The following is a 23,930-nucleotide window of genomic DNA, read 5'->3' as shown; positions in this document are numbered from 1 at the left end:
CTAACTGTCCTGTATAAACTTATAATTTGATACAGTTGTTGTGTATCTGCTTCTGGTCTCTCTCGTCTGTCCCCCATTTTCCTTTCACCCCAACTGGTCGAGGCAGATGCTGCACATCTCTGAGTCTGGTTCTGTCAGAGATTTCTTCTTCTGTTAAAAGGGTTTTTTCTCTCCACTGATGCCTAGTGTTTGCTCATTGTGTGAACTGTTGTGTTTCTCTGCTCTCCTTGATGTTGTCTATGTACACACCTGAGATCATGTATGTTATGATTTGGCGCTATACAAATAAAATTGAATTGAATTATCGCCCCTTATAGTTTATATTTGTACTGTCAGTTTTCAAGCAGTGGCGGCTGGTGATAAAAAATAATAATGAAAAGAGAAAAAACACACGACACAAATCAAAAGAAAAAAACTGCTGACGCAGATCGAAGTTTTGGCTGATCGATTAAAGATCAGACATGATGCGAGAGACACACATACAGGGCGAGAGACACACACACATACAGGGAGAGAGACACACGCATACAGGTAGAGAGACACACGCATACAGGTAGAGAGACACACACATACAGGGAGAGAGACACACGCATACAGGGAGAGAGACACACGCATACAGGGCGAGAGACACACACAAACAGGGCGAGAGACACACACAAACAGGGAGAGAGACACACACATACAGGAAGAGAGAGACAAACATACAAGGCGAGACACAAACACATACAGGGAGAGAGACACACGCATACAGGGCGAGAGACACACACAAAAAGAGTCTGGTGTATTTAACAGAAGAGTCTGGTGTATTTAACAGAAGAGTCTGGTGTATTTAAGAGAGGAGTCTGGTGTATTTAACAGAGGAGTCTGGTGTATTTAACAGAAGAGTCTGGTGTATTTAACAGAAGAGTCTGGTGTATTTAACAGAGGAGTCTGGTGTATTTAACAGAAGAGTCTGGTGTATTTGACAGAAGAGTCTGGTGTATTTAACAGAAGAGTCTGGTGTATTTAACAGAGGAGTCTGGTGTATTTGACAGAAGAGTCTGGTGTATTTAACAGAAGAGTCTGGTGTATTTAACAGAAGAGTCTGGTGTATTTAACAGAGGAGTCTGGTGTATTTAACAGAAGAGTCTGGTGTATTTAACAGAAGAGTCTGGTGTATTTGACAGAAGAGTCTGGTGTATTTAACAGAGGAGTCTGGTGTATTTAACAGAAGAGTCTGGTGTATTTAACAGAAGAGTCTGGTGCATTTAACAGAAGAGTCTGGTGCATTTCACAGAAGAGTCTGGTGTATTTGACAGAAGAGTCTGGTGTATTTAACAGAAGAGTCTGGTGTATTTAACAGAAGAGTCTGGTGTATTTGACAGAAGAGTCTGGTGTATTTAACAGAAGAGTCTGGTCTGGTGTATTTAACAGAGGAGTCTGATGTATTTAACAGAAGAGTCTGGTGTATTTAACAGAGGAGTCTGGTGTATTTAACAGAAGAGTCTGGTGTATTTAACAGAGGAGTCTGATGTATTTAACAGAGGAGTCTGATGTATTTAACAGAGGAGTCTGGTGTATTTAACAGAAGAGTCTGGTGTATTTAACAGAGGAGTCTGGTGTATTTAACAGAAGAGTCTGGTGTATTTAACAGAGGAGTCTGATGTATTTAACAGAGGAGTCTGATGTATTTAACAGAGGAGTCTGGTGTATTTGACAGAAGAGTCTGATGTATTTAACAGAAGAGTCTGGTGTATTTAACAGAGGAGTCTGGTGTATTTAACAGAGGAGTCTGGTGTATTTAACAGAAGAGTCTGGTGTATTTAACAGAAGAGTCTGGTGTATTTAACAGAAGAGTCTGGTGTATTTAACAGAGGAGTCTGGTGTATTTAACAGAAGAGTCTGGTGTATTTAACAGAAGAGTCTGGTGTATTTGACAGAAGAGTCTGGTGTATTTAACAGAGGAGTCTGGTGTATTTAACAGAAGAGTCTGGTGTATTTAACAGAAGAGTCTGGTGCATTTAACAGAAGAGTCTGGTGCATTTCACAGAAGAGTCTGGTGTATTTGACAGAAGAGTCTGGTGTATTTAACAGAAGAGTCTGGTGTATTTAACAGAAGAGTCTGGTGTATTTGACAGAAGAGTCTGGTGTATTTAACAGAAGAGTCTGGTCTGGTGTATTTAACAGAGGACTCTGGTGTATTTAACAGAAGAGTCTGGTGTATTTAACAGAGGAGTCTGGTGTATTTAACAGAAGAGTCTGGTGTATTTAACAGAAGAGTCTGGTGTATTTAACAGAAGAGTCTGGTGTATTTAACAGAGGAGTCTGGTGTATTTGACAGAAGAGTCTGGTGTATTTAACAGAAGAGTCTGGTGTATTTAACAGAGGAGTCTGGTGTATTTAACAGAAGAGTCTGGTGTATTTAACAGAGGAGTCTGGTGTATTTGACAGAAGAGTCTGGTGTATTTAACAGAGGAGTCTGATGTATTTAACAGAAGAGTCTGGTGTATTTAACAGAGGAGTCTGGTGTATTTAACAGAAGAGTCTGGTGTATTTAACAGAGGAGTCTGATGTATTTAACAGAGGAGTCTGATGTATTTAACAGAAGAGTCTGGTGTATTTAACAGAGGAGTCTGATGTATTTAACAGAGGAGTCTGGTGTATTTAACAGAAGAGTCTGGTGTATTTAACAGAAGAGTCTGGTGTATTTAACAGAAGAGTCTGGTGTATTTAACAGAAGAGTCTGGTGTATTTAACAGAGGAGTCTGATGTATTTAACAGAAGAGTCTGGTGTATTTAACAGAGGAGTCTGGTGTATTTGACAGAAGAGTCTGGTGTATTTAACAGAGGAGTCTGATGTATTTAACAGAAGAGTCTGGTGTATTTAACAGAGGAGTCTGGTGTATTTGACAGAAGAGTCTGGTGTATTTAACAGAGGAGTCTGATGTATTTAACAGAGGAGTCTGATGTATTTAACAGAGGAGTCTGGTGTATTTAACAGAAGAGTCTGGTGTATTTAACAGAGGAGTCTGGTGTATTTAACAGAAGAGTCTGGTGTATTTAACAGAAGAGTCTGGTGTATTTAACAGAGGAGTCTGGTGTATTTAACAGAAGAGTCTGGTGTATTTAACAGAGGAGTCTGGTGTATTTAACAGAAGAGTCTGGTGTATTTAACAGAGGAGTCTGGTGTATTTAACAGAAGAGTCTGGTGTATTTAACAGAAGAGTCTGATGTATTTAACAGAAGAGTCTGGTGCTGATTGTACTCAATTCCATTGTAAGTCGCTTTGGATGAAAGTGTCTGCTAAATGACATGTAATGTAATGATTCAGTTACACTGGAAACAACTGCTTTACAAGTCACTCGTGTGTGTGTGTGTCTACTTCTAATGTAAAGCCTGTCACGAGACTCTCTCACCTGAGGTATAGAGAGAAAGAAGTGACTCCTGTGCAGTACAGAGTGAGCTGTGGATAAAATCAGTCAAGTCAAGTCAGGCTGAAAGATTCATCTAAAAAATGATTCATCTCAACAGTTGTGACGATGTTATTTTAGCACGTGTGTGTGTGTGTGACCAGGGAAGTGTGCATTAATGATTGACTCTTAACAGCCATACATCCTAAATGTATACATTACTGTCAGGGACAGACTGTTATTGTACACATATCATGTATATGTAAAAAATGGGAAGTAAATCAGAAAGTACCATTATAATGAAAATCACTTGATTTATAATGTCAGTAAACATTTTCCTGAGAAGTTAATGGTCTCAATTACCAGTTGCAGGTATTCTTCAATAGCACATGGTGTCAGTTTTGTAAATAATGTTCATATTTAAAAGGAAAATTTTGCAGAAAGTATGAGAGGATTGAGAGCCAGTCAGTGGAATATGATGCCTCTGAACTGCCAGTTGCAAAATATCCCCTTGCAATTCTAGGGTCTTCAAAATGGAAGTTGAAAACTGTACCACACATCCATGTATGCATGTCTGAAATCCCTGTCTTCTTGGTGGCTCACTATCTCTTCAGCCCGTTAATGTCAGAGCAGAGACGACACTGCATTAGTCTAACGTCCTGTAAATGCTTCACATTTGCCTCTTTCATGACTAATCAAAAGACAAAGACACGACATGACACGTGTGAACCTTACTCTAGATTATGACAGAATGACAGTGGAAGGTTTTCATGGTGACACATCTGTCGTCAGACTGTGCATGTTCTCATCGTGGCTGCATACACCTCTGTAGGGACCCTGGTTCTGATTCAGGTGGCACATCAGAGTCAAAGCATCTGCTTTGTATATCAACTTCAGCAATCATCTTAAACCTGCACTGAGAAGATCCTTGTGCTTGATGTTGAGCTTGTCTGAGGGAGAATCACGTCATTCAGTCCTTGTTAAACAACACTTGCATGAATAAATGAATGAATGAATGCTCAGGTCTTCAGCATCTTTCTGCTGCTCTCTAATAAAACCACAACAATCTAATAAACCATATGATCTCCAGTCCTTTAAGTTCCTCTGCAGCCTCACACACGGCTAAACAATGGATGAGTAATTCTCAAGGTGAGTGCTGAACACACAGCACAGTCTCAGCCACTTCTAAAATAAGACCACGAAGACAAATATAAAACAGAGACCACATTCCTGACAATAAACATGTTTATGTACAAAAGATGGAGAAGGTTGATATCCCTGCTCACACACACATGCATAGATTTGTGCAGCTATTATTCTTAGCACACTGCAGTGACCTCCATTCATGTGGACAGCCTAAACAAACCTGAATCCTTTCAAGTTAAAGCCTAACCCTAACTTTAACCTCATCACATTTCAAACCCTAACCCTAGACTTCCAGATCCTCAAAAAACAGGTTCTGCCTCATTAGGAACAGGTTTTGGTCTCCATGAGGACTACTGATCTTGACACACACACACACACACACACACCTCCTTAGCCTATATAAGCAGACAGCAAAGCCAACACTCTGTCAAACTAACATACTCTCGTTTATTGAACAAACAAACGCAGCGTTTGCAGCTTTAAAAATACAGTTGACTGTTTTGTGTTGGTGTAAAACTTCACTGTGTTTCTCCACGCACACGCACACACGCACACACACACAGTGAGCAGCAGAAGACGCATTGTAGAGACAGAGCAGAGCAATGCAGGGAGCCTGCTGCCTCCCATCCCCCACACACACAGAGCAAAGCGCTGCTGCTGCTGTTCCAGGCAGCGGTGCTGCGTTCACGTGCTCCACCCGAGACTCGGAAATACACAACATTGCAGCATTCAACGCACTCTCTTCATGGAAATGAACTTTGTCCCGTTGCTGAAGTATGTAGTTTTTATTTCATTAATCGTCCAGAGGACGAACACGTGATCCCGCAAAAAGACTGATTTACTGCAAACCAGCAATCTGATTTAAACAACACGCTATACACATGCACTAGTACGTCCTGTGTCGAGACATCTGTACATCTGTATATGTGTGTGTGTGCTGTACCGTTAGAATCATTCTTTTATTGGGGTCATGATAAATGCTGCGTGTGTTTATGGAACAGTTTTCACTCTTTTTTTTCTTCAATGAAATCTTTTATTTTAGTGTTCGTTTCTGAGCGCATGAAAAACGACATTTCCGACACCACGCGAAGGCAACAGTGCGCAAGCTGCTGCTGCTAGGAGAGCGCGAGGCAGGCAGGTAGAGAACACGAAGGAGGGGGTGGGGGAGAGGGGGGATGGAGAGTGTGGTCGACTTCATGCTTTCTCCAAATCTCCCCTCGTCCTAAACTAGGACTTTATCTCCATCAGGGTTTCTGTTGTACAGCCTCCATCACTGATCCTTTTCATAAATAATAACAAATATTTACATCTGCGTCACAATATGCAGACTGAATAAATGCAGTATATAAACAATAATATATACTGTAGTTTATAAACAGAATAAAAACAACTGAATTAACAGGTTCACTTATTTAATCCACTAAATATATGATGTACATGATTGTGTAAATCTATAGTGCATAATATAATAATTATGGTAAATAGTTTTGCTATCACTCATTCACTCACACAGCACATTTTCTATGACACATCTTTCATACACATGGAGTGCCTTGCTCAAGGACGACTTGCTAGAAGCCCTTTTAAATGATACTGTCGTTCATGGATATTGTGTCACACTCCCGATGGTCATTTTGTGGTCAGTGATGTATGGTCATCAGAATTATGTGCACTTTGGATAATGGACAATGTTTGTTCATACATAAGAAATGCAATTATATTTAAAGGTAAAGTGTGTAAAATTCAGGGAAATTTTCCTTTGGCAGAAATTTAAGATACAAATACAGTATACACAAGTTTTTTTATCACCTGATTTTATTAATTGTTGCTTTTAACTACAACAAAATGAGCCGGGTCAGCTCTACTGAAGCCACCATTTGGCCCACTTGGATGAATGGATGAGGTAAACGTCCTTTGAGTTTTGATGCACACTAAAGGCTACATATTACAACATGTAACATATGCAACTTCCATTTGACACACTGTACCTTTAACAGAGAGGCAATGTTACATGTTTGTCAATGCATGCAAATGTGGCACTATTTGCTAAAGTGTAATAAAGTGTTTTTAATAGTCACTGGTTTGTTCACTAGTTTGTAAGATTTGAAGTGATGAAGTGTTTACCTGTGTTTGTGTACAAAGTCTGTTTCAAAGACAACAAGTGCTCACTCGCTGCTATTATGACAGACCTTCACAGCACTCCAGGTCCAGTTTTCACTCTACATATGTGCCGGGTTTTGATTTTCTCGCGACAGCACTGGAAGATGGTTGTGTGTCTCGCGGACCCGGAGCCTCGTGCTGGTTTGGTAGATTTGTAGCCCACACTCACCTTCTGTAACAGAAGCCCCCCTCACGTTTGTGTTGCTGAAATTCATTCCATAGTTCTATATTAATATATTTTCCTTCACTAAATTGGCCCTCTCTCTCTCTCTCCCCCCGCCCCCCCCCCACTATAAACGGAGTACCAGTGGATTATCGGATACCGGTCCAGGCGGAGAGCACAGTGGGGGATGAACCGGGACCGCGGGTATGTTGTTATTAATATAATCGTCCATAAATTCAATGGTTGTTGGGAGTTTGTGAGCGAGTCGCCGCGCTGAGAGAGGGAGAGAGAGCGGCGAGAGAGAGGGAGATCATGGCCGCTCAGGTCGCCAGCGTCGCCTCTCTCAATACGAACCCACCATCCGAACTCAAGAAGCCGGATCGGGACACACATGAAGAGTCGGTGCCGGGAGTGAAAGAACATGAAAATAAGGAGCCGGGTCCGGACAGGTCTCCTGGTCAGAGAGAGCTGCAGGACGGGAGCGACTGTGGACACGCAGGGGGAGGAGGAGGGGATTCTGACATGAAGAACGGAAACGGGAATTTACCCCGGGTAAATAATAGCAGTAATCAGAACGATACAGGCGGGCCCGAAGGGAATAGCCATCCCGGAATAGGACACCACCACTCGGGCCCCTTTCCTCCACCTCCCTACGGCTACAACCAGCACTACAGCCGGGCTCCTTTTCATCAACATGGCGGACAACAAAGCGCTGGCATGGCAGCTGCATCGGGGACGGGCATGATGGACCCTTACCCCCTTAATTCACACGAACACGGCTACCCGAACCATTACAACAACTACGGCCCGTTTCAGAACAGAACTTATCAGAGCCAAGGATACGGGCCCATGAATTCCCCGCGCAACAACCAGCCTCCAGCGGCCGGGGGGCAGCCAGTCAAGCAACAGCCGGCAGGCGGAACCACAGCTATGGCTGCCTCGTTTAATAATCAGAGGTATAACATGGTCAACCAACAGTCCACGTCGACACCAACTTTAAATCAGCTTTTGACGTCTCCCAGTTCCACCAGGAGCTACCCGAACTACCCACAGGGAGAGTATAACAACCAGGAAGGGGTTAACAAGGGACCAGGAGACATGGGCAACAGTCAGTATGGAGGGGTCCATCCGGGTTGGCAACAAAGGACCCATCACCCGCCTCCAATGAGCCCGGGAAACACCGGGCAGCCCCTGAACAGAACCCAGGTAAAGTTCACACACTGCACGGACACACTTGGTCTGACGTGGAGTCAGCACTCGGCCGTGGAAACGCTGTGGAGGGTAATATTGCGTGAGACAGCCATTGTCTGTGTAGCAAGAGTTTTAAAATGGCTGCCTGTGCCTGTCTCCCATCAGAACCCCTGCGTTAGTGTTCTCACACACACACACACACACACACACAGAGGCAGAACTTTGTGAGGTGGGGCTGTTGTTCGGAGCCCCTGCTCGCGTCAGGGCAACAGTGTGACCGAGTGGGGCAGATGTTTGTCGGGAGGAATGTGTGTTTACTGGATGTGTGTGAGACAGAAATCAGCACACGTGTGTTCGCGGTGCTCGTGTGTTGTCGGACAGGACTCGGCACTGACACACACACACACACACACACACACGACTGTCACGGATCAAACCGGATGTTAGCATGAGCGTGATATAACTGTGAGGCAGGAGGAGGGAAAACACGAGTCCCACGATCTAGTTAAAGACCAGAATTACACCCGCCGAGTGTGATATCAGTACAGTAGTGACCGTGATTAACTGAGTCCAGATGGAGTGGTTCGGCTCGGCTCGTGTGTGCTCGGAGTCTCCGCAGGTCGGAGCGGGCGAAGTACGGCTCGCTTTGCTTTGGCATTTGAATTATGGAGGTAAAATGATGCTGTCAGAGCCACGAGACAGTTGGTCTTAGGTTGACATGCGAGCCGCAATCTGATTGGCTCCTGATCCCTCTGCTCTCGGCCATGTATAATTGCTTGTAATAGAAGGCTGCAGGAAAACAACTCCTCCGCCCACTCGTGTTCCTCCACCGTGTGAACACAATATAGACCCACACCACACATTTCTGCTATCGTCTGTTTACATGTGTATTATATGTGTTCTATGTTTTATTCTTCTATTATAGTAGAAAGCACACCACTGTATTGTCTTCATTTGTTGTATTATTGAACACATTTTTTTCAGCAGTTTCCTCTGCTGTGATTTGTATGACGACTGCACTCATGTTGACCATTATTGTTATTGTTGTTATTATTATTATGTGTGTGTGTGTGTGTGTGTGTCATAGTCATTGGTGCTGAGTCACATCTGAGCTGTTGACATGTGCACACCTGAGGTGGCTCTGTGTACTGCCCATGACTGTGGTACAGCAGTAGGAGTAGGTGTGGTCATGTATCTCCTGCTGCTGCACAGCCTTGTTTTCCAGATCGGGAGTGAAGGCGACTTTTGCTTCTGAGCTTCTCACAGACACGTGGGAGAGTTGGTCTGGGTGCAGTTGTGTTTACAAGCAACCAGGGTGTCAGCCAAGTGTCAGTGTTTACATGAGTCATCAGTGTTTACCTCCTCTGATCTCAGACATAATGGACACGTTGTTGTGTTTTTACCGTCTCTTACGAGTACTCTTGATCAACATTTACCAACTTCAATTTTAAATTCCTACCCTCTGTCTTAGACAGAAACGATCTTTTTCTTGTTGACGTTTTGAAAAAGTTCCCCCATAAAGACAGCATCGTCTCAGGAAACCACTCATAACACTGCAGTACATATGGCAGGACTGTAAGGTGCACTGTAGCATCACACCAAAAAACAGAAGACGACATTATAAACATTAGATATAATAACATCAATGGAGACAGTAGAGAAAGGAACTCATGTCTGTTTGTTTAAGTTTACAGGTCGTGCTGTTTCCGTGTGCATATTTAGTGACTTCTCAGACCTCTGGTGTCATAAACCTACTAAACCAAAATGCACGAGTGAGATCCATCAAACGCACACACACACACACACACACACACACCAGTCTTTATTTTACGATTCAACACTTTTTGTATGTGAAATCTCTAAAGACATGTTCTACTGATATCTAGTGTCTTTTCAGGCTGCCTTTAGTTACTTTCCATTGACAGTAGTTGAATGAATGAATGAATGAATGAATGAATGACCGTGAAAGAGAGAGCTGGAAATATGACGTCACAGTTTTGCTAAAGTATTCTCTGTGTACGTGGAAATACAAGGCTGGCATTTTGAGATTTTCAGGCGTTTTCAAAAAATACCGCTTCAGGTCCGCTAAAACACCATGTGTGTGTGTGTGGACGGCCCCTTTAGTCACCATTGTTTTAAGCACACAAACAGTGACATAGAAATCCCACCACAAACTAGCTTTAAGGTCTGTTTTATTTTTAACCATTTTGTTTTTGTATTTTACACTTATTTTACCAGCAAAACATTTCCTCAATGTGATTGAATAAAAGCAAACAACGTCAATGTTATTTATGTAACACAACATTGCACTATTAAGTCCCTGGTCAGGCTTGTGTTGGTAGGCGGGGTGTGTGCGCGGCGCCCTATGACAGCAGGATACCTAACGTGATGTTGTACCGGTGCGCCAATAATGACATTGTGTTGCAACTCAATGGACAATAATGAACGGCATCCAGCAGCTCGTGGTTTTCTGCTCCGTTTTTGGCGGTTTCTGTTGCTGCAGTTGGTCAGGTTTGGGTTCAGAGGTCAGCTGACTACCTGAATATACAGAATAACCAGATTATTCCATCAATGGATTGTTTCTTCCCTGATGGCACGGCCATATTCCAAGATGACAATGTCAGGATTCATCGGGCTCAAATAGTGAAAGAGTGCTTCAGGGAGCATGAGACGTCGTCCACACCTTAACCCAGGGGTTTCAAACTCAAATGACCTGGGGGCCGATGAGCATCTAGTCTGGTCAAGCGGGGGCCGACACAGAGGAAAAAAAGTGGGAAAACCAACTATTTATAGCCGGCGGGCAATATAAGATATTCATTATGATATTAGACAAAATTTCAAAGTAAAAGTGCTTGTTTTGATATAAAATGATTCACAATAAAAACCTATTTATGATGCACAAAAAAGGAGAATTAAATTTAAAATTTAGCAAATAATGCCGAGGATAATTGTGATTAAATATATTTCATTTCATGTTGAGTGAAATACATTTAATAAAGCAATGATTACAACCAAATTTCTTATTACTATTATAAAAATATTGCCGGCAAATACATTTAGTCTTATATTCTGTCTCTATTCCATCACCTCGCACAGTGGTGGGCGAGGTGCCACATGTGGCCCCCGGGCCACCAGTTTGACACATGTGCCTTAACCCAATTGAGAATCTTTGGGATGTGCTGGAGAAGACTTCACACAGTGGTCGGACTCTCCATCATCAACACAAGGTCTTGGTGAAAAATAAATGCAACGCTGGACGCAAATAAATCTTGTGACATTGCAGAAGCTTATTGAGAGAATGAGCGAGTAATCAAAGCCATGCAGTGTATTCATGTATTCATATCTGTTTCAACAGATACATTCATGAACACACATATGGTGACGTCTGGTACAATTTACCACACATGCTATTCTTTAACTCATTTAGTTTGTAGTGGAATTTTAATGATTAATCAGAAAAATGAACTTGTTTTGCAGACTGTCAGCAGTTTAAGCTGCAGACTACTACTTTGTAATAGTATGAGAACTTCATTTGTGATGGTGACCAAAATTATTATCTGTATACCATGGTATTGTTAAAATATGTTAAAAATGTTGAAAAACACACAGGCACTGTGATAAATGTAGATCATTTCGCTAAGATTTTAATTTAAATACATTTATTATGTATATCAAAATTCCCATGACCCTCTGGTGGAGGATAAAGTGGTAGATAATGGATGGATATATCAAAACTGGACATTAAATACAGTTAAAGGCTAATGATGATCACAGTAAAAAAGAACCTTAAATAAGTCATGTGTAAATTAACAGTCATTATAAACATTGCAGATTAGAGCTGAAACGATTAATCGATGAATTGATTATTAATCGATTACTAAACGAATCGACAACTATTTTGATAATCAAATAATCGGTTTGAAGCTTTTTTTCATGATTAAAACAAGATTTCTGATTGTTTAAGCTTCTTAAATGTGAATATTTTCTTCATTTCTTTGCTCTGGAGAACAAAGAAATCATTAAAAGTGAATCATTTTGGTTTGTGGACAGAACATCATCATTTCCAGGTTTGAACATTTTTTAAGGTTTTCTGATATTCTGAACACCAAACGATTAATCAAGTAAATAATCGACAGATTAATCGATTATGAAAAATAATATATATTGCAGATATATGTAAACAAATCCACATGTTCAAGTAAGTAAAGAATAAAAAGGATTATTGTTGAATTAATTAAGAAATACTGTATTTTGGCTCTTATTTCTCCATAGGCTTTTATTACATTCACCATTTCATATTTTTTATTACAGGTGTTATATATTTCTAATATAGCTGATATATAATCTGTTATAATAGTAATAATATATAATCTGTCTGCTTGCTTGTCTGTCATCACTAGACTCAGTCAATCTGATTGGTCACATGACTGCTCTGGTGAACAGAGTTTGTCACTGCATCGATATTTTGGAATTATTAAGTTGACTAAAGTAAACTTTACAATTAATAAGTGGTTCACACCTCAACGGTGTTCAATTCTACCACGTTCTGGTCTCTTATATGAGTGACGACAGCAAGTTAGACAGAGGAAACTCATCATTCATTTAAGCTTAAGCTTAAACTTAGTTTACCTTTGGATTTTGTCCCGAGGGCAGCTGCTCCTACACGACATGAAAGCATGCAGCACGATACTGCAGGCACCGTCGTGTTATTGACCACGGTTACCACGGTAATTGTAAGTGGCTGCTAACAGTAGAATCTTTACAAAGCAAAAAATGTATCAAGCAAAAAGTTTAGTTTATTTAGATTTAATCCCAAACAGAGAAGGCTGCGTGGGTGATGGAACAAACCTAAAAGTCTTAGTGGGGATGGCATGATATAGGGCTGGGCGCTAATACGACGTGTATGAACGGTATGTATTGTGATAGACACGTCCACGTTATCAATAGAATTAAAACGTTTGATAAAGTCGCTCCACTTTGTCAGGAAAAAAGCAAACACGCTAGAAAAATAGATGAAGCAGGTTTGGTTGCATGAACAAACTCATGCTTGCAACCGTGGTCAGAGCTCTGGAGTCAATCACTGAACAGTCAGTTTGGTTGTGTTCTACTCTTCCCTGTGTCTCACAACAACAACAACAGCAGCATGTGAACAAACATGTGATCACATTTTTTTTATTGTCACAAATACACCATCGCCGCATGTCACAGTCCTGCACTGGGTCGGGTACTCGCGACCAACCATTGCACTCGTTTCCATCCCAGCGCCAAACAAAGTGGAGAGCCGGAGAGACGCCACATTGCAAGTGATGAGATGAATGTAATCTCTCTCGGTCCATCTTGATAGTCTGGCTGGTTTCCCATGAGAGGACGGCGCTGATGAATGGACCGGGTTTGAGAATGTGAAAATGTGAAGTGGGTTCATTTTAATTACAGACCTGTCAACTCCTGGACACGATTTAACGTGAATAACGTGACCGTATTAACGCCACAGCTCGTCCTTTATTAGTCCCACAGTGAGGACATTTGCAGTTAGGCTAGAAAGTAGCGAGGGACGCTGCAACAGGCTGCCACACGGGAGACGCCCACAGCTTATCTGCTGCATCTCCCATTGCATTGTGTGACTTACCTGCTTTGTTAATGAACGTGTGTGTGTGTGTGTGTTTGCAGTTAATGAACGTGTGTGTGTCTGCAGTTAATGAACGTGTGTGTGTGTGTGTGTGTGTGTCTGCAGTTAATGAACGTGCAGTCTGAGGATACTGACAGAGAGAGAGAGAAGGAAGCAAACCTAAAAAGAAGAGAATATGTCCCTCAGAAATAATGTAAAATGTCTGTTTAAGAGACATTTTACACTTATTTCTGTCATGTTAAATTCCTGTTGGAGGGACATAACATGCCCTTATCTTGTCTTATATCCCTTAGCCTGTCAAATATATATTAAGACCTATATTTAAAGTGAATCACAATAATATAAACAACTGTATGGGTTTAAATCAAATGTTAAATAAGAATTGTCTTTTCATTCAAAGAGTTGTTGTTTTCTTCATAGTCTATTTGTATGTTGAATATCTGACATAGAAGCGATTAGTAAGCATGTGAAAGATACATATTAATAATGTGTGGTTAGTACGATACACGTATTCACACCAAACCGTCACGGTACAAGCACTTCTGGGCGTACATAGTGTTAATATGACAAATGTACAGGCTTGTTTTGCAAACTTATAACTTGAAGTCGGAGTTCCCGCCGGCCTGGACCGCTTAGCCTCCGGCTCGGCTCGCACGTGTGCAGTAGCAGCCAGCGGGTGAGAGTAGCAGGCATGCGTAGCTAGCCGTAGCACTGAATATTTGTTCTACATTTTATTTGTATGTTTCACACTTGCAGCTAAAACTGTTTAACTGTTGTGTTTAATTGTTTACTAATTAAACCTACGCAGTTTCTTCATTTCCCCCAGAACTATGAACCGTACCGTGACTTCAAAACCCGAGGTTCGTACCGAGCTGTGATTTTAGCGTACCCCAATGGTGCGGTCGCTAACCCCAGAACTGCGGGAACACAAAGATTGCAGCCAGTGCAGGCACTTCACTGTACTTTAAACAATACACTAGTTCAACACAATATTAATGAATTATTGTTTTTAATTGAAATGACCGAAAGGTTACTAAGCACTTTTTTTTATTCTGAGGGTATATTTTTTTACTGTCATGACAGTAATTGAATATAATTAGAATATTAAAAATAATAAGGAATTACATTTGAATGGGATTATAGAGTTAAATTGACATTAACTATTATTATTATTATTATTATTTTTGTCATTATCATTATTATTATTATTATTGTTATCATTATTATAATAGGTATAGGTGTGTATATGTATATATGGGTGTATATATATATATATATATACACACATACATATATGTATATAGTGTATCTATGTATATATATATATATATATACTGTGTATACAGTATATATACACATACATACATATATGTGTGTGTATATATATATATATATACACACACACACATACACACATGTTCAAAATAATAGCAGTGTGTTTAAAAGTGTGAGTTAAGCACTTCTTGGTTTTGCCTCAGAAAACAGCATTTTGATGTCACCCCACAAGTTTTCTATCCAATTAAGATGCAGGGATTGGACTGGCCCCTCCATGGAACCAAGATGCTGCTCGCTGACTGGTGTGTTTGCGGTGGTTGTGTTGTTGAAACACTCATTTCAAGTGCATTTCCTCTTCAGCATAAGGCAACATGACCTCTTCAAGTATTTTGATGTAGGCAAACTGATCCATGATCCCTGGTGTGCAATAAATAGGCCCGACACCATAGTAAGAGAAACCTGCCCACCACCATGCTACACTGTGTCTGACCCAAAAAGAACAATCTTACTTTCATCAGTCTCTAAAGGGCCAGTCCATGTGTTCTTTGGCAGATTGTAACCTCTTGTTTTTAACAGAGATGAGCTTCACACAGGCGTCCTCTAATTGTCACAGTGTCTTTGATCACCCTGGAGCTGATCATTGGCTCAGTCTTTGCTATTCTGAGATCCATTCCAATGGAAGTCTTCTGTTTTCTTCCATGTCTCTCTGGATGTGCTTTCTATTTTAAAGCATCAGAGAATCATTGTAGCTGAGCAGCCTTTCATTTTCTGCACTTCTTTATACTTTTCCAGCCAGAGGCATAAGTGAACTCCAATCCAGTTTGTTTTTGAAATATATTAAATAACTTAAAACAAGTGACATGATTGAATTGAAATAGTTTTCAACTTAACTTCAGTAAACCACACTTAGTGCTTTACTTTGAATATGAAAGTTTAAAATAAATCTGTGATCAAATGCCGTGTTTCCACCGGCTCTACTCGCCTCGGCACGGAACGGTTCAGGTCGCATCTCCTCTACAAAAGAAAGTACAGACTCAATGTGGGCGGAGTCATCACTGCACGGCTGAGTGAAGCTGTGGGGGCAGTAGAGGGTTTCCCCGTAAAACCCGCTGAGCCTGGTGGTAGGGCCGCGAGGGCAGCCCACCGGCGGCCCACCATGTAAAAGTTGACAGGAAATTTGAAATGATGACTATTATGTGTGATTGTCAGACATTTATTTACAGTACTTAAACACCAACTATAGAGTCCTACAAAAAGACACGTTTTGAAATACTGTTTTAACAAACACAAAAAATACAATTAAAATAAATAATATCAATCGTTTTCACTTAAGTTAAATTAAGACCTACTTGTTAATCTAAAAAAAAAGAAAGAAAGATTAACATAACACGTACCATTTATAGTGTTTTGAAAACTTTGTCAACACCACAAAATATACATTGAAATAATTTAAGTTTGGAGAAGTCGTCACAGTCAAGTCATTTAGCAAGATCAAGCAGGGCTCTTTAATTTGTATGGTGGGCAATTTCATGTTTTAGCAGCCAGTAAATTACTGTGTGCTCCGTGTGTGTGTGTGTGTGTGTGTGTGTGTGTTCTCTGTGTGTGTGTGTGCGCTCCGTGTGTGTGTGTGTGTGTGTGTGTGTGTGTGTTCTCTGTGTGTGTGTGTGCGCTCCGTGTGTGTGTGTGTGTGTGTGTGTGCTCCGTGTGTGTGTGTGTGTGTGTGTGTGTGTTCTCTGTGCGCTCGCTCTGTGTCCATCAGTGGCATGGCTCCGCCCAGGGATATGTCTGATGTTAAAGCGGTACGGCTGCATGGACAGGTACCAGCGGGTCATCCGCATGCGGTCCATCCAGATCTCATTGTCGTTCTACGCAGATCTAACTGCACAGCTGTACAAAGTTTTGATAAAGTTTTGTGGCGGGCCGAAACGTAAAATACCGAATATTGTTGCATCCCTACAGTGTACATATTTACATTATTTATGTTTGCTTGCTGCCATCTCCATGCTGGTGTGATGTGTAGAGAGCCAACACGTGCACAGGCGATCCTTGCGTTGCCCGCTGGCGGTGATTGAATGGTTAAATTTAGGGTCAACTCACCATTTTGGATTATATCCGCTAGTTCGATGTTTACCGTCGCGGCTCGCAGAAGGCTGCTCTTACCATGTGCTAACATCCGTGCTAGTTCGGGTGAATGAGCGGGCTCATCGTCTCCTCCAGTGTTCCTCTGACTTCAGAAAAAGAAAGTGTCCAGCGTTTTTTTTGACCCTTTCTCTGAGACATGTCGCGTTATTCGATGACGTTGTTACCGTGTAGACAGGTAGAGACAGGCAGTGGTTTTGGGGGTTCAGGTTATGAAAAATACACTTGACCTCACACCCCCAAATGTCTTCACGTACTGACCATAAGATGTCGCTATTGTGCATGATAACCTAATCTGATTTCTAACTTGATTTCTGTGTTGGACATCTCTTCCTGTGGCGGTTAATATATATATATATATATATATATATACACATATATAGAGTATGTGTACTGATATCTCTACCTTTTGTAAAACAGGAGCTGCGTAAGAATGAGCAGCAGAGTGAACAGCAAATGTGTGCAGGATGCAGCAGATCAGGGCTGCTGCCCTCACTACTGCACACACATCAAGTGTGAAACTGGCTGGCTGCTGAATCATGGATTGTGGTAGAAAACAATGACCGTGGTGGAAAATAAAAGCTGCTGCTGCTGCTGCTGCTGCTGCTGCTTCTTTGGTGTTTTATGGTTTACGGAATTTTCATTTGTGATGTTGCCCACCCTAAAGATTGTAGTCCCTGATGTCTGTGTAAAGTGCTCCCTCATGTGGCTGAGAGGTATGCTGCAGATTAGTAGTGAAAGGCTGGAGGGAAAAAAAAATAAAAAAGAATCTCCAAATGGTCTAGAGAAGTGACATGATCACTTGATGCTTTAAGCATGAAGGACCTTATTTTTTGACATCTGCATTATTGTATCACACAAACGCTAGTTATAGAAACTTCAGCACAGTGCAACCTTACCAGTGCAGTGGGCAGCACTTGTCCTTGACCTGTCACAGGGTCTGAACCCGTGACCCTTGGGTTACAAGCGGGTCACTTCCACTTGGCCCTGGGCAAATCTCCAGTCCATCACAGGACAGGATCACAATATGTTTTTAAAAAAACAGACAAAATCTCTTACGACCGTTAGTCGTCATGTCTTACGACCGTTAGTCGTCATGTCTTACGACCGTTAGTCGTCATGTCTTAGGACCGTTAGTCGTCATGTCTTACGACCGTTAGTCGTCATGTCTTACGACCGTTAGTCGTCATGTCTTAGGACCGTTAGTCGTCATCTCTTACGACCGTCAGTCGTCATGTCTTACGACCGTTAGTCGTCATGTCTTACGACCGTTAGTCGTCATGTCTTAGGACCGTTAGTCGTCATGTCTTACGACCGTCAGTCGTCATGTCTTACGACCGTTAGTCGTCATGTCTTACGACCGTCAGTCGTCATGTCTTACGACCGTTAGTCGTCATATATTACGACCGTTAGTCGTCATGTCTTACGACCGTTAGTCGTCATGTCTTACGACCGTTAGTCGTCATATATTACGACCGTCAGTCGTCATGTCTTACGACCGTCAGTCGTCATATATTACGACCGTCAGTCGTCATGTCTTACGACCGTCAGTCGTCATGTCTTACGACCGTTAGTCGTCATGTCTTACGACCGTCAGTCGTCATGTCTTAGAACCGTCAGTCGTCATGTCTTACGACCGTCAGTCATCATCTCTTACGACCGTCAGTCGTCATATATTACGACCGTCAGTCGTCATGTCTTACGACCGTCAGTCGTCATCTCTTACGACCGTTAGTCGTCATATATTACGACCGTCAGTCGTCATGTCTTACGACCGTCAGTCGTCATGTCTTACGACCGTTAGTCGTCATCTCTTACGACCGTCAGTCGTCATGTCTTACGACCGTCAGTCGTCATGTCTTACGACCGTTAGTCGTCATATATTACGACCATCAGTCGTCATGTCTTAGAACCGTCAGTCGTCATGTCTTAGGACCGTCAGTCGTCATGTCTTAGGACCGTTAGTCGTCATGTCTTAGAACCGTCAGTCGTCATGTCTTAGAACCGTCAGTCGTCATGTCTTAGGACCGTTAGTCGTCATATATTACGACCGTCAGTCGTCATGTCTTACGACCGTTAGTCGTCATATATTACGACCGTCAGTCGTCATGTCTTAGAACCGTCAGTCGTCATGTCTTACGACCGTCAGTCGTCATCTCTTACGACCGTCAGTCGTCATGTCTTACGACCGTCAGTCATCATATATTACGACCGTCAGTCGTCATGTCTTACGACCGTCAGTCGTCATGTCTTACGACCGTTAGTCGTCATATATTACGACCATCAGTCGTCATGTCTTAGAACCATCAGTCGTCATGTCTTACGACCGTTAGTCGTCATGTCTTACGACCGTCAGTTGTCATGTATTACGACCATTAGTCGTCATGTCTTACGACCGTTAGTCGTCATGTCTTACGACCGTTAGTCGTCATGTCTTACGACCGTTAGTCGTCATGTCTTACGACCGTCAGTCGTCATCTCTTACGACCGTTAGTCGTCATGTCTTACGACCGTCAGTCGTCATCTCTTACGACCGTTAGTCGTCATGTCTTACGACCGTTAGTCGTCATGTCTTACGACCATCAGTCGTCATGTCTTACGACCGTCAGTCGTCATGTCTTACGACCGTCAGTCGTCATGTCTTACGACCGTTAGTCGTCATCTCTTACGACCGTTAGTCGTCATATATTACGACCGTCAGTCGTCATGTCTTACGACCGTCAGTCGTCATGTCTTACGACCGTCAGTCGTCATGTCTTACGACCGTTAGTCGTCATCTCTTACGACCGTTAGTCGTCATATATTACGACCGTTAGTCGTCATGTCTTACGACCGTTAGTCGTCATGTCTTACGACCATCAGTCGTCATGTCTTACGACCGTCAGTCGTCATGTCTTACGACCGTCAGTCGTCATGTCTTACGACCGTTAGTCGTCATCTCTTACGACCGTTAGTCGTCATATATTACGACCGTCAGTCGTCATGTCTTACGACCGTCAGTTGTCATGTATTACGACCATTAGTCGCCATGTCTTACGAAAGATTTTAATTTAAGTATGAAAATCTCTTTTTTTAGGCAACAGAATGGTTTAAATGTAGTTGTGTTGTGTGATGTTAGATTAACATCATTTTCACAGTGTTTTACATATGTGTAAATATATGTTCAAACCTATAAAACAACCCTTAATCCATTTTATCACTTAACATTTTATCAAGAGATGCAGTTGCAGTTGGGGGAGACTGTGAAGTAAAGTGTTGTAGTTATTGTTGTGGCACGGACCCAAACCAGAAGTTCCTTAGTGCCACTGCAGATGATGCAGACCTGCTCAGGCTTCGAGAGAAGGGACATTCACCCTACTGTTTTTTGATGTTCAGTTCAGTTTGTATAGCACTGAATCACAACATACACTATCTCAAGGCACTGTACTTTGACAACATTATTGAGAGCAGAGCAACAATTCACACAATGAGCAAACAAGGACAAGACGGAGGTGAGGTCGAGACCAGGAGCAGAAATATCACAAATTAGAAGTACAAATTCTAGCGATATCGTGAGGCAAACGAGGGAGAGGGAGTGGAAGACAGCTTCCTCCACAGAAGAGAAGAGAAGCTCCTCACACACTGAAGACAAGTAACAGGTTTGTCTGATTTTCTTATCAGGATATTTATGTAATGTTAGCATCTCTGTCCATCACATTTCACACTGTAATCTACAACATCACTTTGATGTGTTTGCTCATTATAGCAGTTGTTGCCTGAGTAGCTTCCGCTGAATGATTTAAATGATTACCAGGAGAGCATTTATCCAAAGTATGTTCCATACTTTTGTTATTGTAATAGTGAATAACCTACTAACCATAACATGCAGGCCACTGTCATTTATCTATCAAACAAACACTTTCTTTTTCTCTCTTCTGTGTTTTATGTGCATGGACTTGTGGTGACGATGACTCTGGAGGAGCACAGAGAGCTGGAGACTAAACCAGGTTTTTAATGCCCTGATGATGATGATGATAACCCACCTTCTGCTGTGTGTTCTTGTGCCAACTATAGACATGTGCATGGACCAGGGTCCTCATGTATAAAAGAGTGTGCAGCTTTCCTGGTGTACTCACAAAATTTGAAAAGTACACACGCAAAGAAATTCTCACATTTATAAAAGTGTGCGAGTCCTGCACAGGGTTTTCCTCCCACAGTCCAACAACATGCAATGTGGGGATTAGGATTAGGTCAATTGGTCACTCTAAATTGTGTGACCCTGTGATGGACTGGTGGAGGATATATAATGGATGAAGAACAATAGTAAAGACGGAGGAACAGGAAAGGAAAATCATTCATTTATGATGTAGAAATTCTGCTCAACGCTCAAGTCCCATTTTCTTACAACAAATGATTCCGTATCTTTATTTTGAGCGTTCAAGACACTGTTGACTGACGTGTGTTCGTGTGTTCATGTGTTCATGTCAGCAGTTGTGTGTCTGTTTACATCGCTGTGTTACATGAAGAAAAGATTCATCTGTGGAAAATTCAAAGTAAGACTTAGAGAAAATTGAGTCTCTCTCACACACACAGGATCACTTTTGTCTTCAGTGTCCTCTCTGATGTTATCCACATATGATTAAACTGCCGTGGTGTATCATCAGTAGTGTTTGTCACTGTACACGCATTAATAAAGTTATTTTGAAACACTGTGATAAGTTTCAGTGTCTCCACCTGACAAGAGTTTGCGTAGAGTTTGAGCTCTGCGACGTTCCACGCCAAGAACATTTTTATTAAGGCAAGCGGTCGCGTCTTTATGTGCGTACACATGGTTTATACATGAGAAATTCTGTATTTTAATATTATTTTACACTAATTTACTTATATTTGTACTATATTTGTTGTAGTTCAAACTGAAGAGGAAATAAATAATAAAAGATGAAAAGATATATGTTCTGTATTCATTTCATACTATCACAGAAATATCTCTACTGTAACAACTGTTTTCAGTCAGGTCTTGTTGAAGACAGTGATGTCACATATTAGAATCAACTCTAATCACACTAGACAGATCAGTGGAGAGAAAAAAAACTCCCTTTTAGCAGAAGAAGAAATCTCTGACAGAACCAGACTCACACATGTGCAGCATCTGCCTCGACCGGTTGGGGTGAAAGGAAAAATGGGGGACAGAGGAGAGGTGGGGCACAGAAAGGACAAGACTGAGGTGAGGTAGCTCAGTGGTTAAGACCGGTACCCCGTGTGCAGAAGACTGCATGGTTACAAGTTCAACTCCACCCCTGGCAGGTTGTATCCTTCTGTTAAATGACATGTGATGTAAAGTAAAGGTAGAGACAGAACGAGACCAGGAGCAGGTACAACAACTGTATCAATACGTTTATACAGGACCGTTAGAGTCAGTGATGACATGTTTATACAACTATGATGTCATTTATATAAGCAGCAGCAGAGACTGTTGATAACAATTATACTGATATCACTGAGTGATAATGATAATAATGGTCATGGTATGTATGATAGTAATAATAATAGCCTCAAAAACTGGATCTGGATCCTGCAACCTGCAAGATGAGGACCGAGACAGAGAGAGAGGAAAGACACAAACTAGGGAGAGAAAGAACAAGTTTAATAACATATAAAAAGTCATCGTTTTAAAGTTTGTTGAAGTTTGAAGTATGTGACTCATTCATCAACAATCCTCTTTCTCAAGTCTAAACTGATTTCTTTTGTTTTTGGCTTGATGCTTTCTCAAGTGACAACTCAAACCCTGACTGAAGATTAAATAAGGAGATAATAACCCTCAGTTTAACTTGATTTAAAAGGTTTTGAGCATTACAAAGTTAAGATAGCTCAATAAAAAGGTCAGTTCTTAAGAGGGCTAATCATTTTGACCCTGGTAGTTTTTGTGGAATAATTTCAGTTCCGTGTGCAAAGTCAAATAATGGAAGCATCCAAAAATAAAACGAGGATGTTTGAGAACGCTGTGTTAAAACTGCTTTGCTCTGTTTAACAGCACTTTTAAAACAAAGACATTTTTATAGCGGGCTAATCATTTCATCCTCAATAATGACATAAAGTTTATTTTCATTAGTTTTACTTTGTTCAACACTCTGACGCCTCTCTGATGACACATTATGAAATACAAACAATTCACTTTTATTTGTCAGTAAGACGTGAGATGAAGCCATTGACTTCTCTCACAGCTTTAAAAACTCTGAGCTTCTTTCACCATAAATGTGACCCTCCATCCTCAGAAATGCATAATACATGCCGTATTTCACTTCTCTCACGGGTCACTTGCTTGCACAACAACTTCCTCCTCTGTCATGTGACAGTTTCTTCTTCTTCCCGGCGTCAGGCTCCTGTAGAAACATGGCGTGTTGCGATGGTGGAGGCCCGTGGTTCTGTTATTATAAATGTATGAAAATCATACAATAATTATTACACAGCATGGATAGTAAATGTTTGCTAATGTTCTACACACTGTAACTTTAACTAGTGTAATATCATTTTTTTTATATATATATATATACACATACACATACATACACCGACATGTGGTGTATCTCAGACTGAGAGACAAACATGGACCAGTCAAATCCTCAGATGTTACCGACCTGGAATATGGTTTACAAATATAACTTGGTGGTTATTTACGACACATTATTTTTTTACAAAAACAGTGTGTATTGCATGTACTTCAGACTCAAAGTACTCCCAGATAAGATAATTCAACCAAATAACTTTGGTTCTATCTAAAATGAGTTAAAAAGAAAATGTCCATGTCAGAGGTCGGTACTTTCTCCACTAAGATGATGATGATCAACATCCCAGTCCTCCTGTG

General features: G+C 41.3%; 1 protein-coding gene across 3 annotated transcripts in view; it reads left to right on the top strand.

The window, feature by feature from the left end:
* Window positions 1-6,745: 6,745 nt before the first annotated feature.
* Window positions 6,746-23,930, top strand: part of LOC131447243 (AT-rich interactive domain-containing protein 1A-like) — an 85,534-nt gene continuing 68,349 nt past the window's right edge. For 2 of the 3 annotated variants that reach the window (XR_009234012.1, XM_058618874.1), the window contains exon 1: window positions 6,749-8,064. Coding sequence is in view for 2 of the 3 variants with exons in the window: in XM_058618874.1 (XP_058474857.1) it covers window positions 7,171-8,064 (894 nt within the window). In the remaining variant the exon portion in view is untranslated. Of the gene's footprint in view, window positions 8,065-23,930 lie in introns of all 3 variants that reach the window. The other variant, XM_058618875.1, reaches the window with a different exon arrangement.

This window comes from Solea solea, chromosome 20, assembly GCF_958295425.1.
Source record: "Solea solea chromosome 20, fSolSol10.1, whole genome shotgun sequence".
NCBI classification, from domain to species: Eukaryota; Metazoa; Chordata; class Actinopteri; order Pleuronectiformes; family Soleidae; genus Solea; species Solea solea.
Note: the sequence above shows the minus strand (reverse complement) of the source record. Positions and strands in the feature narration are given on the sequence as shown.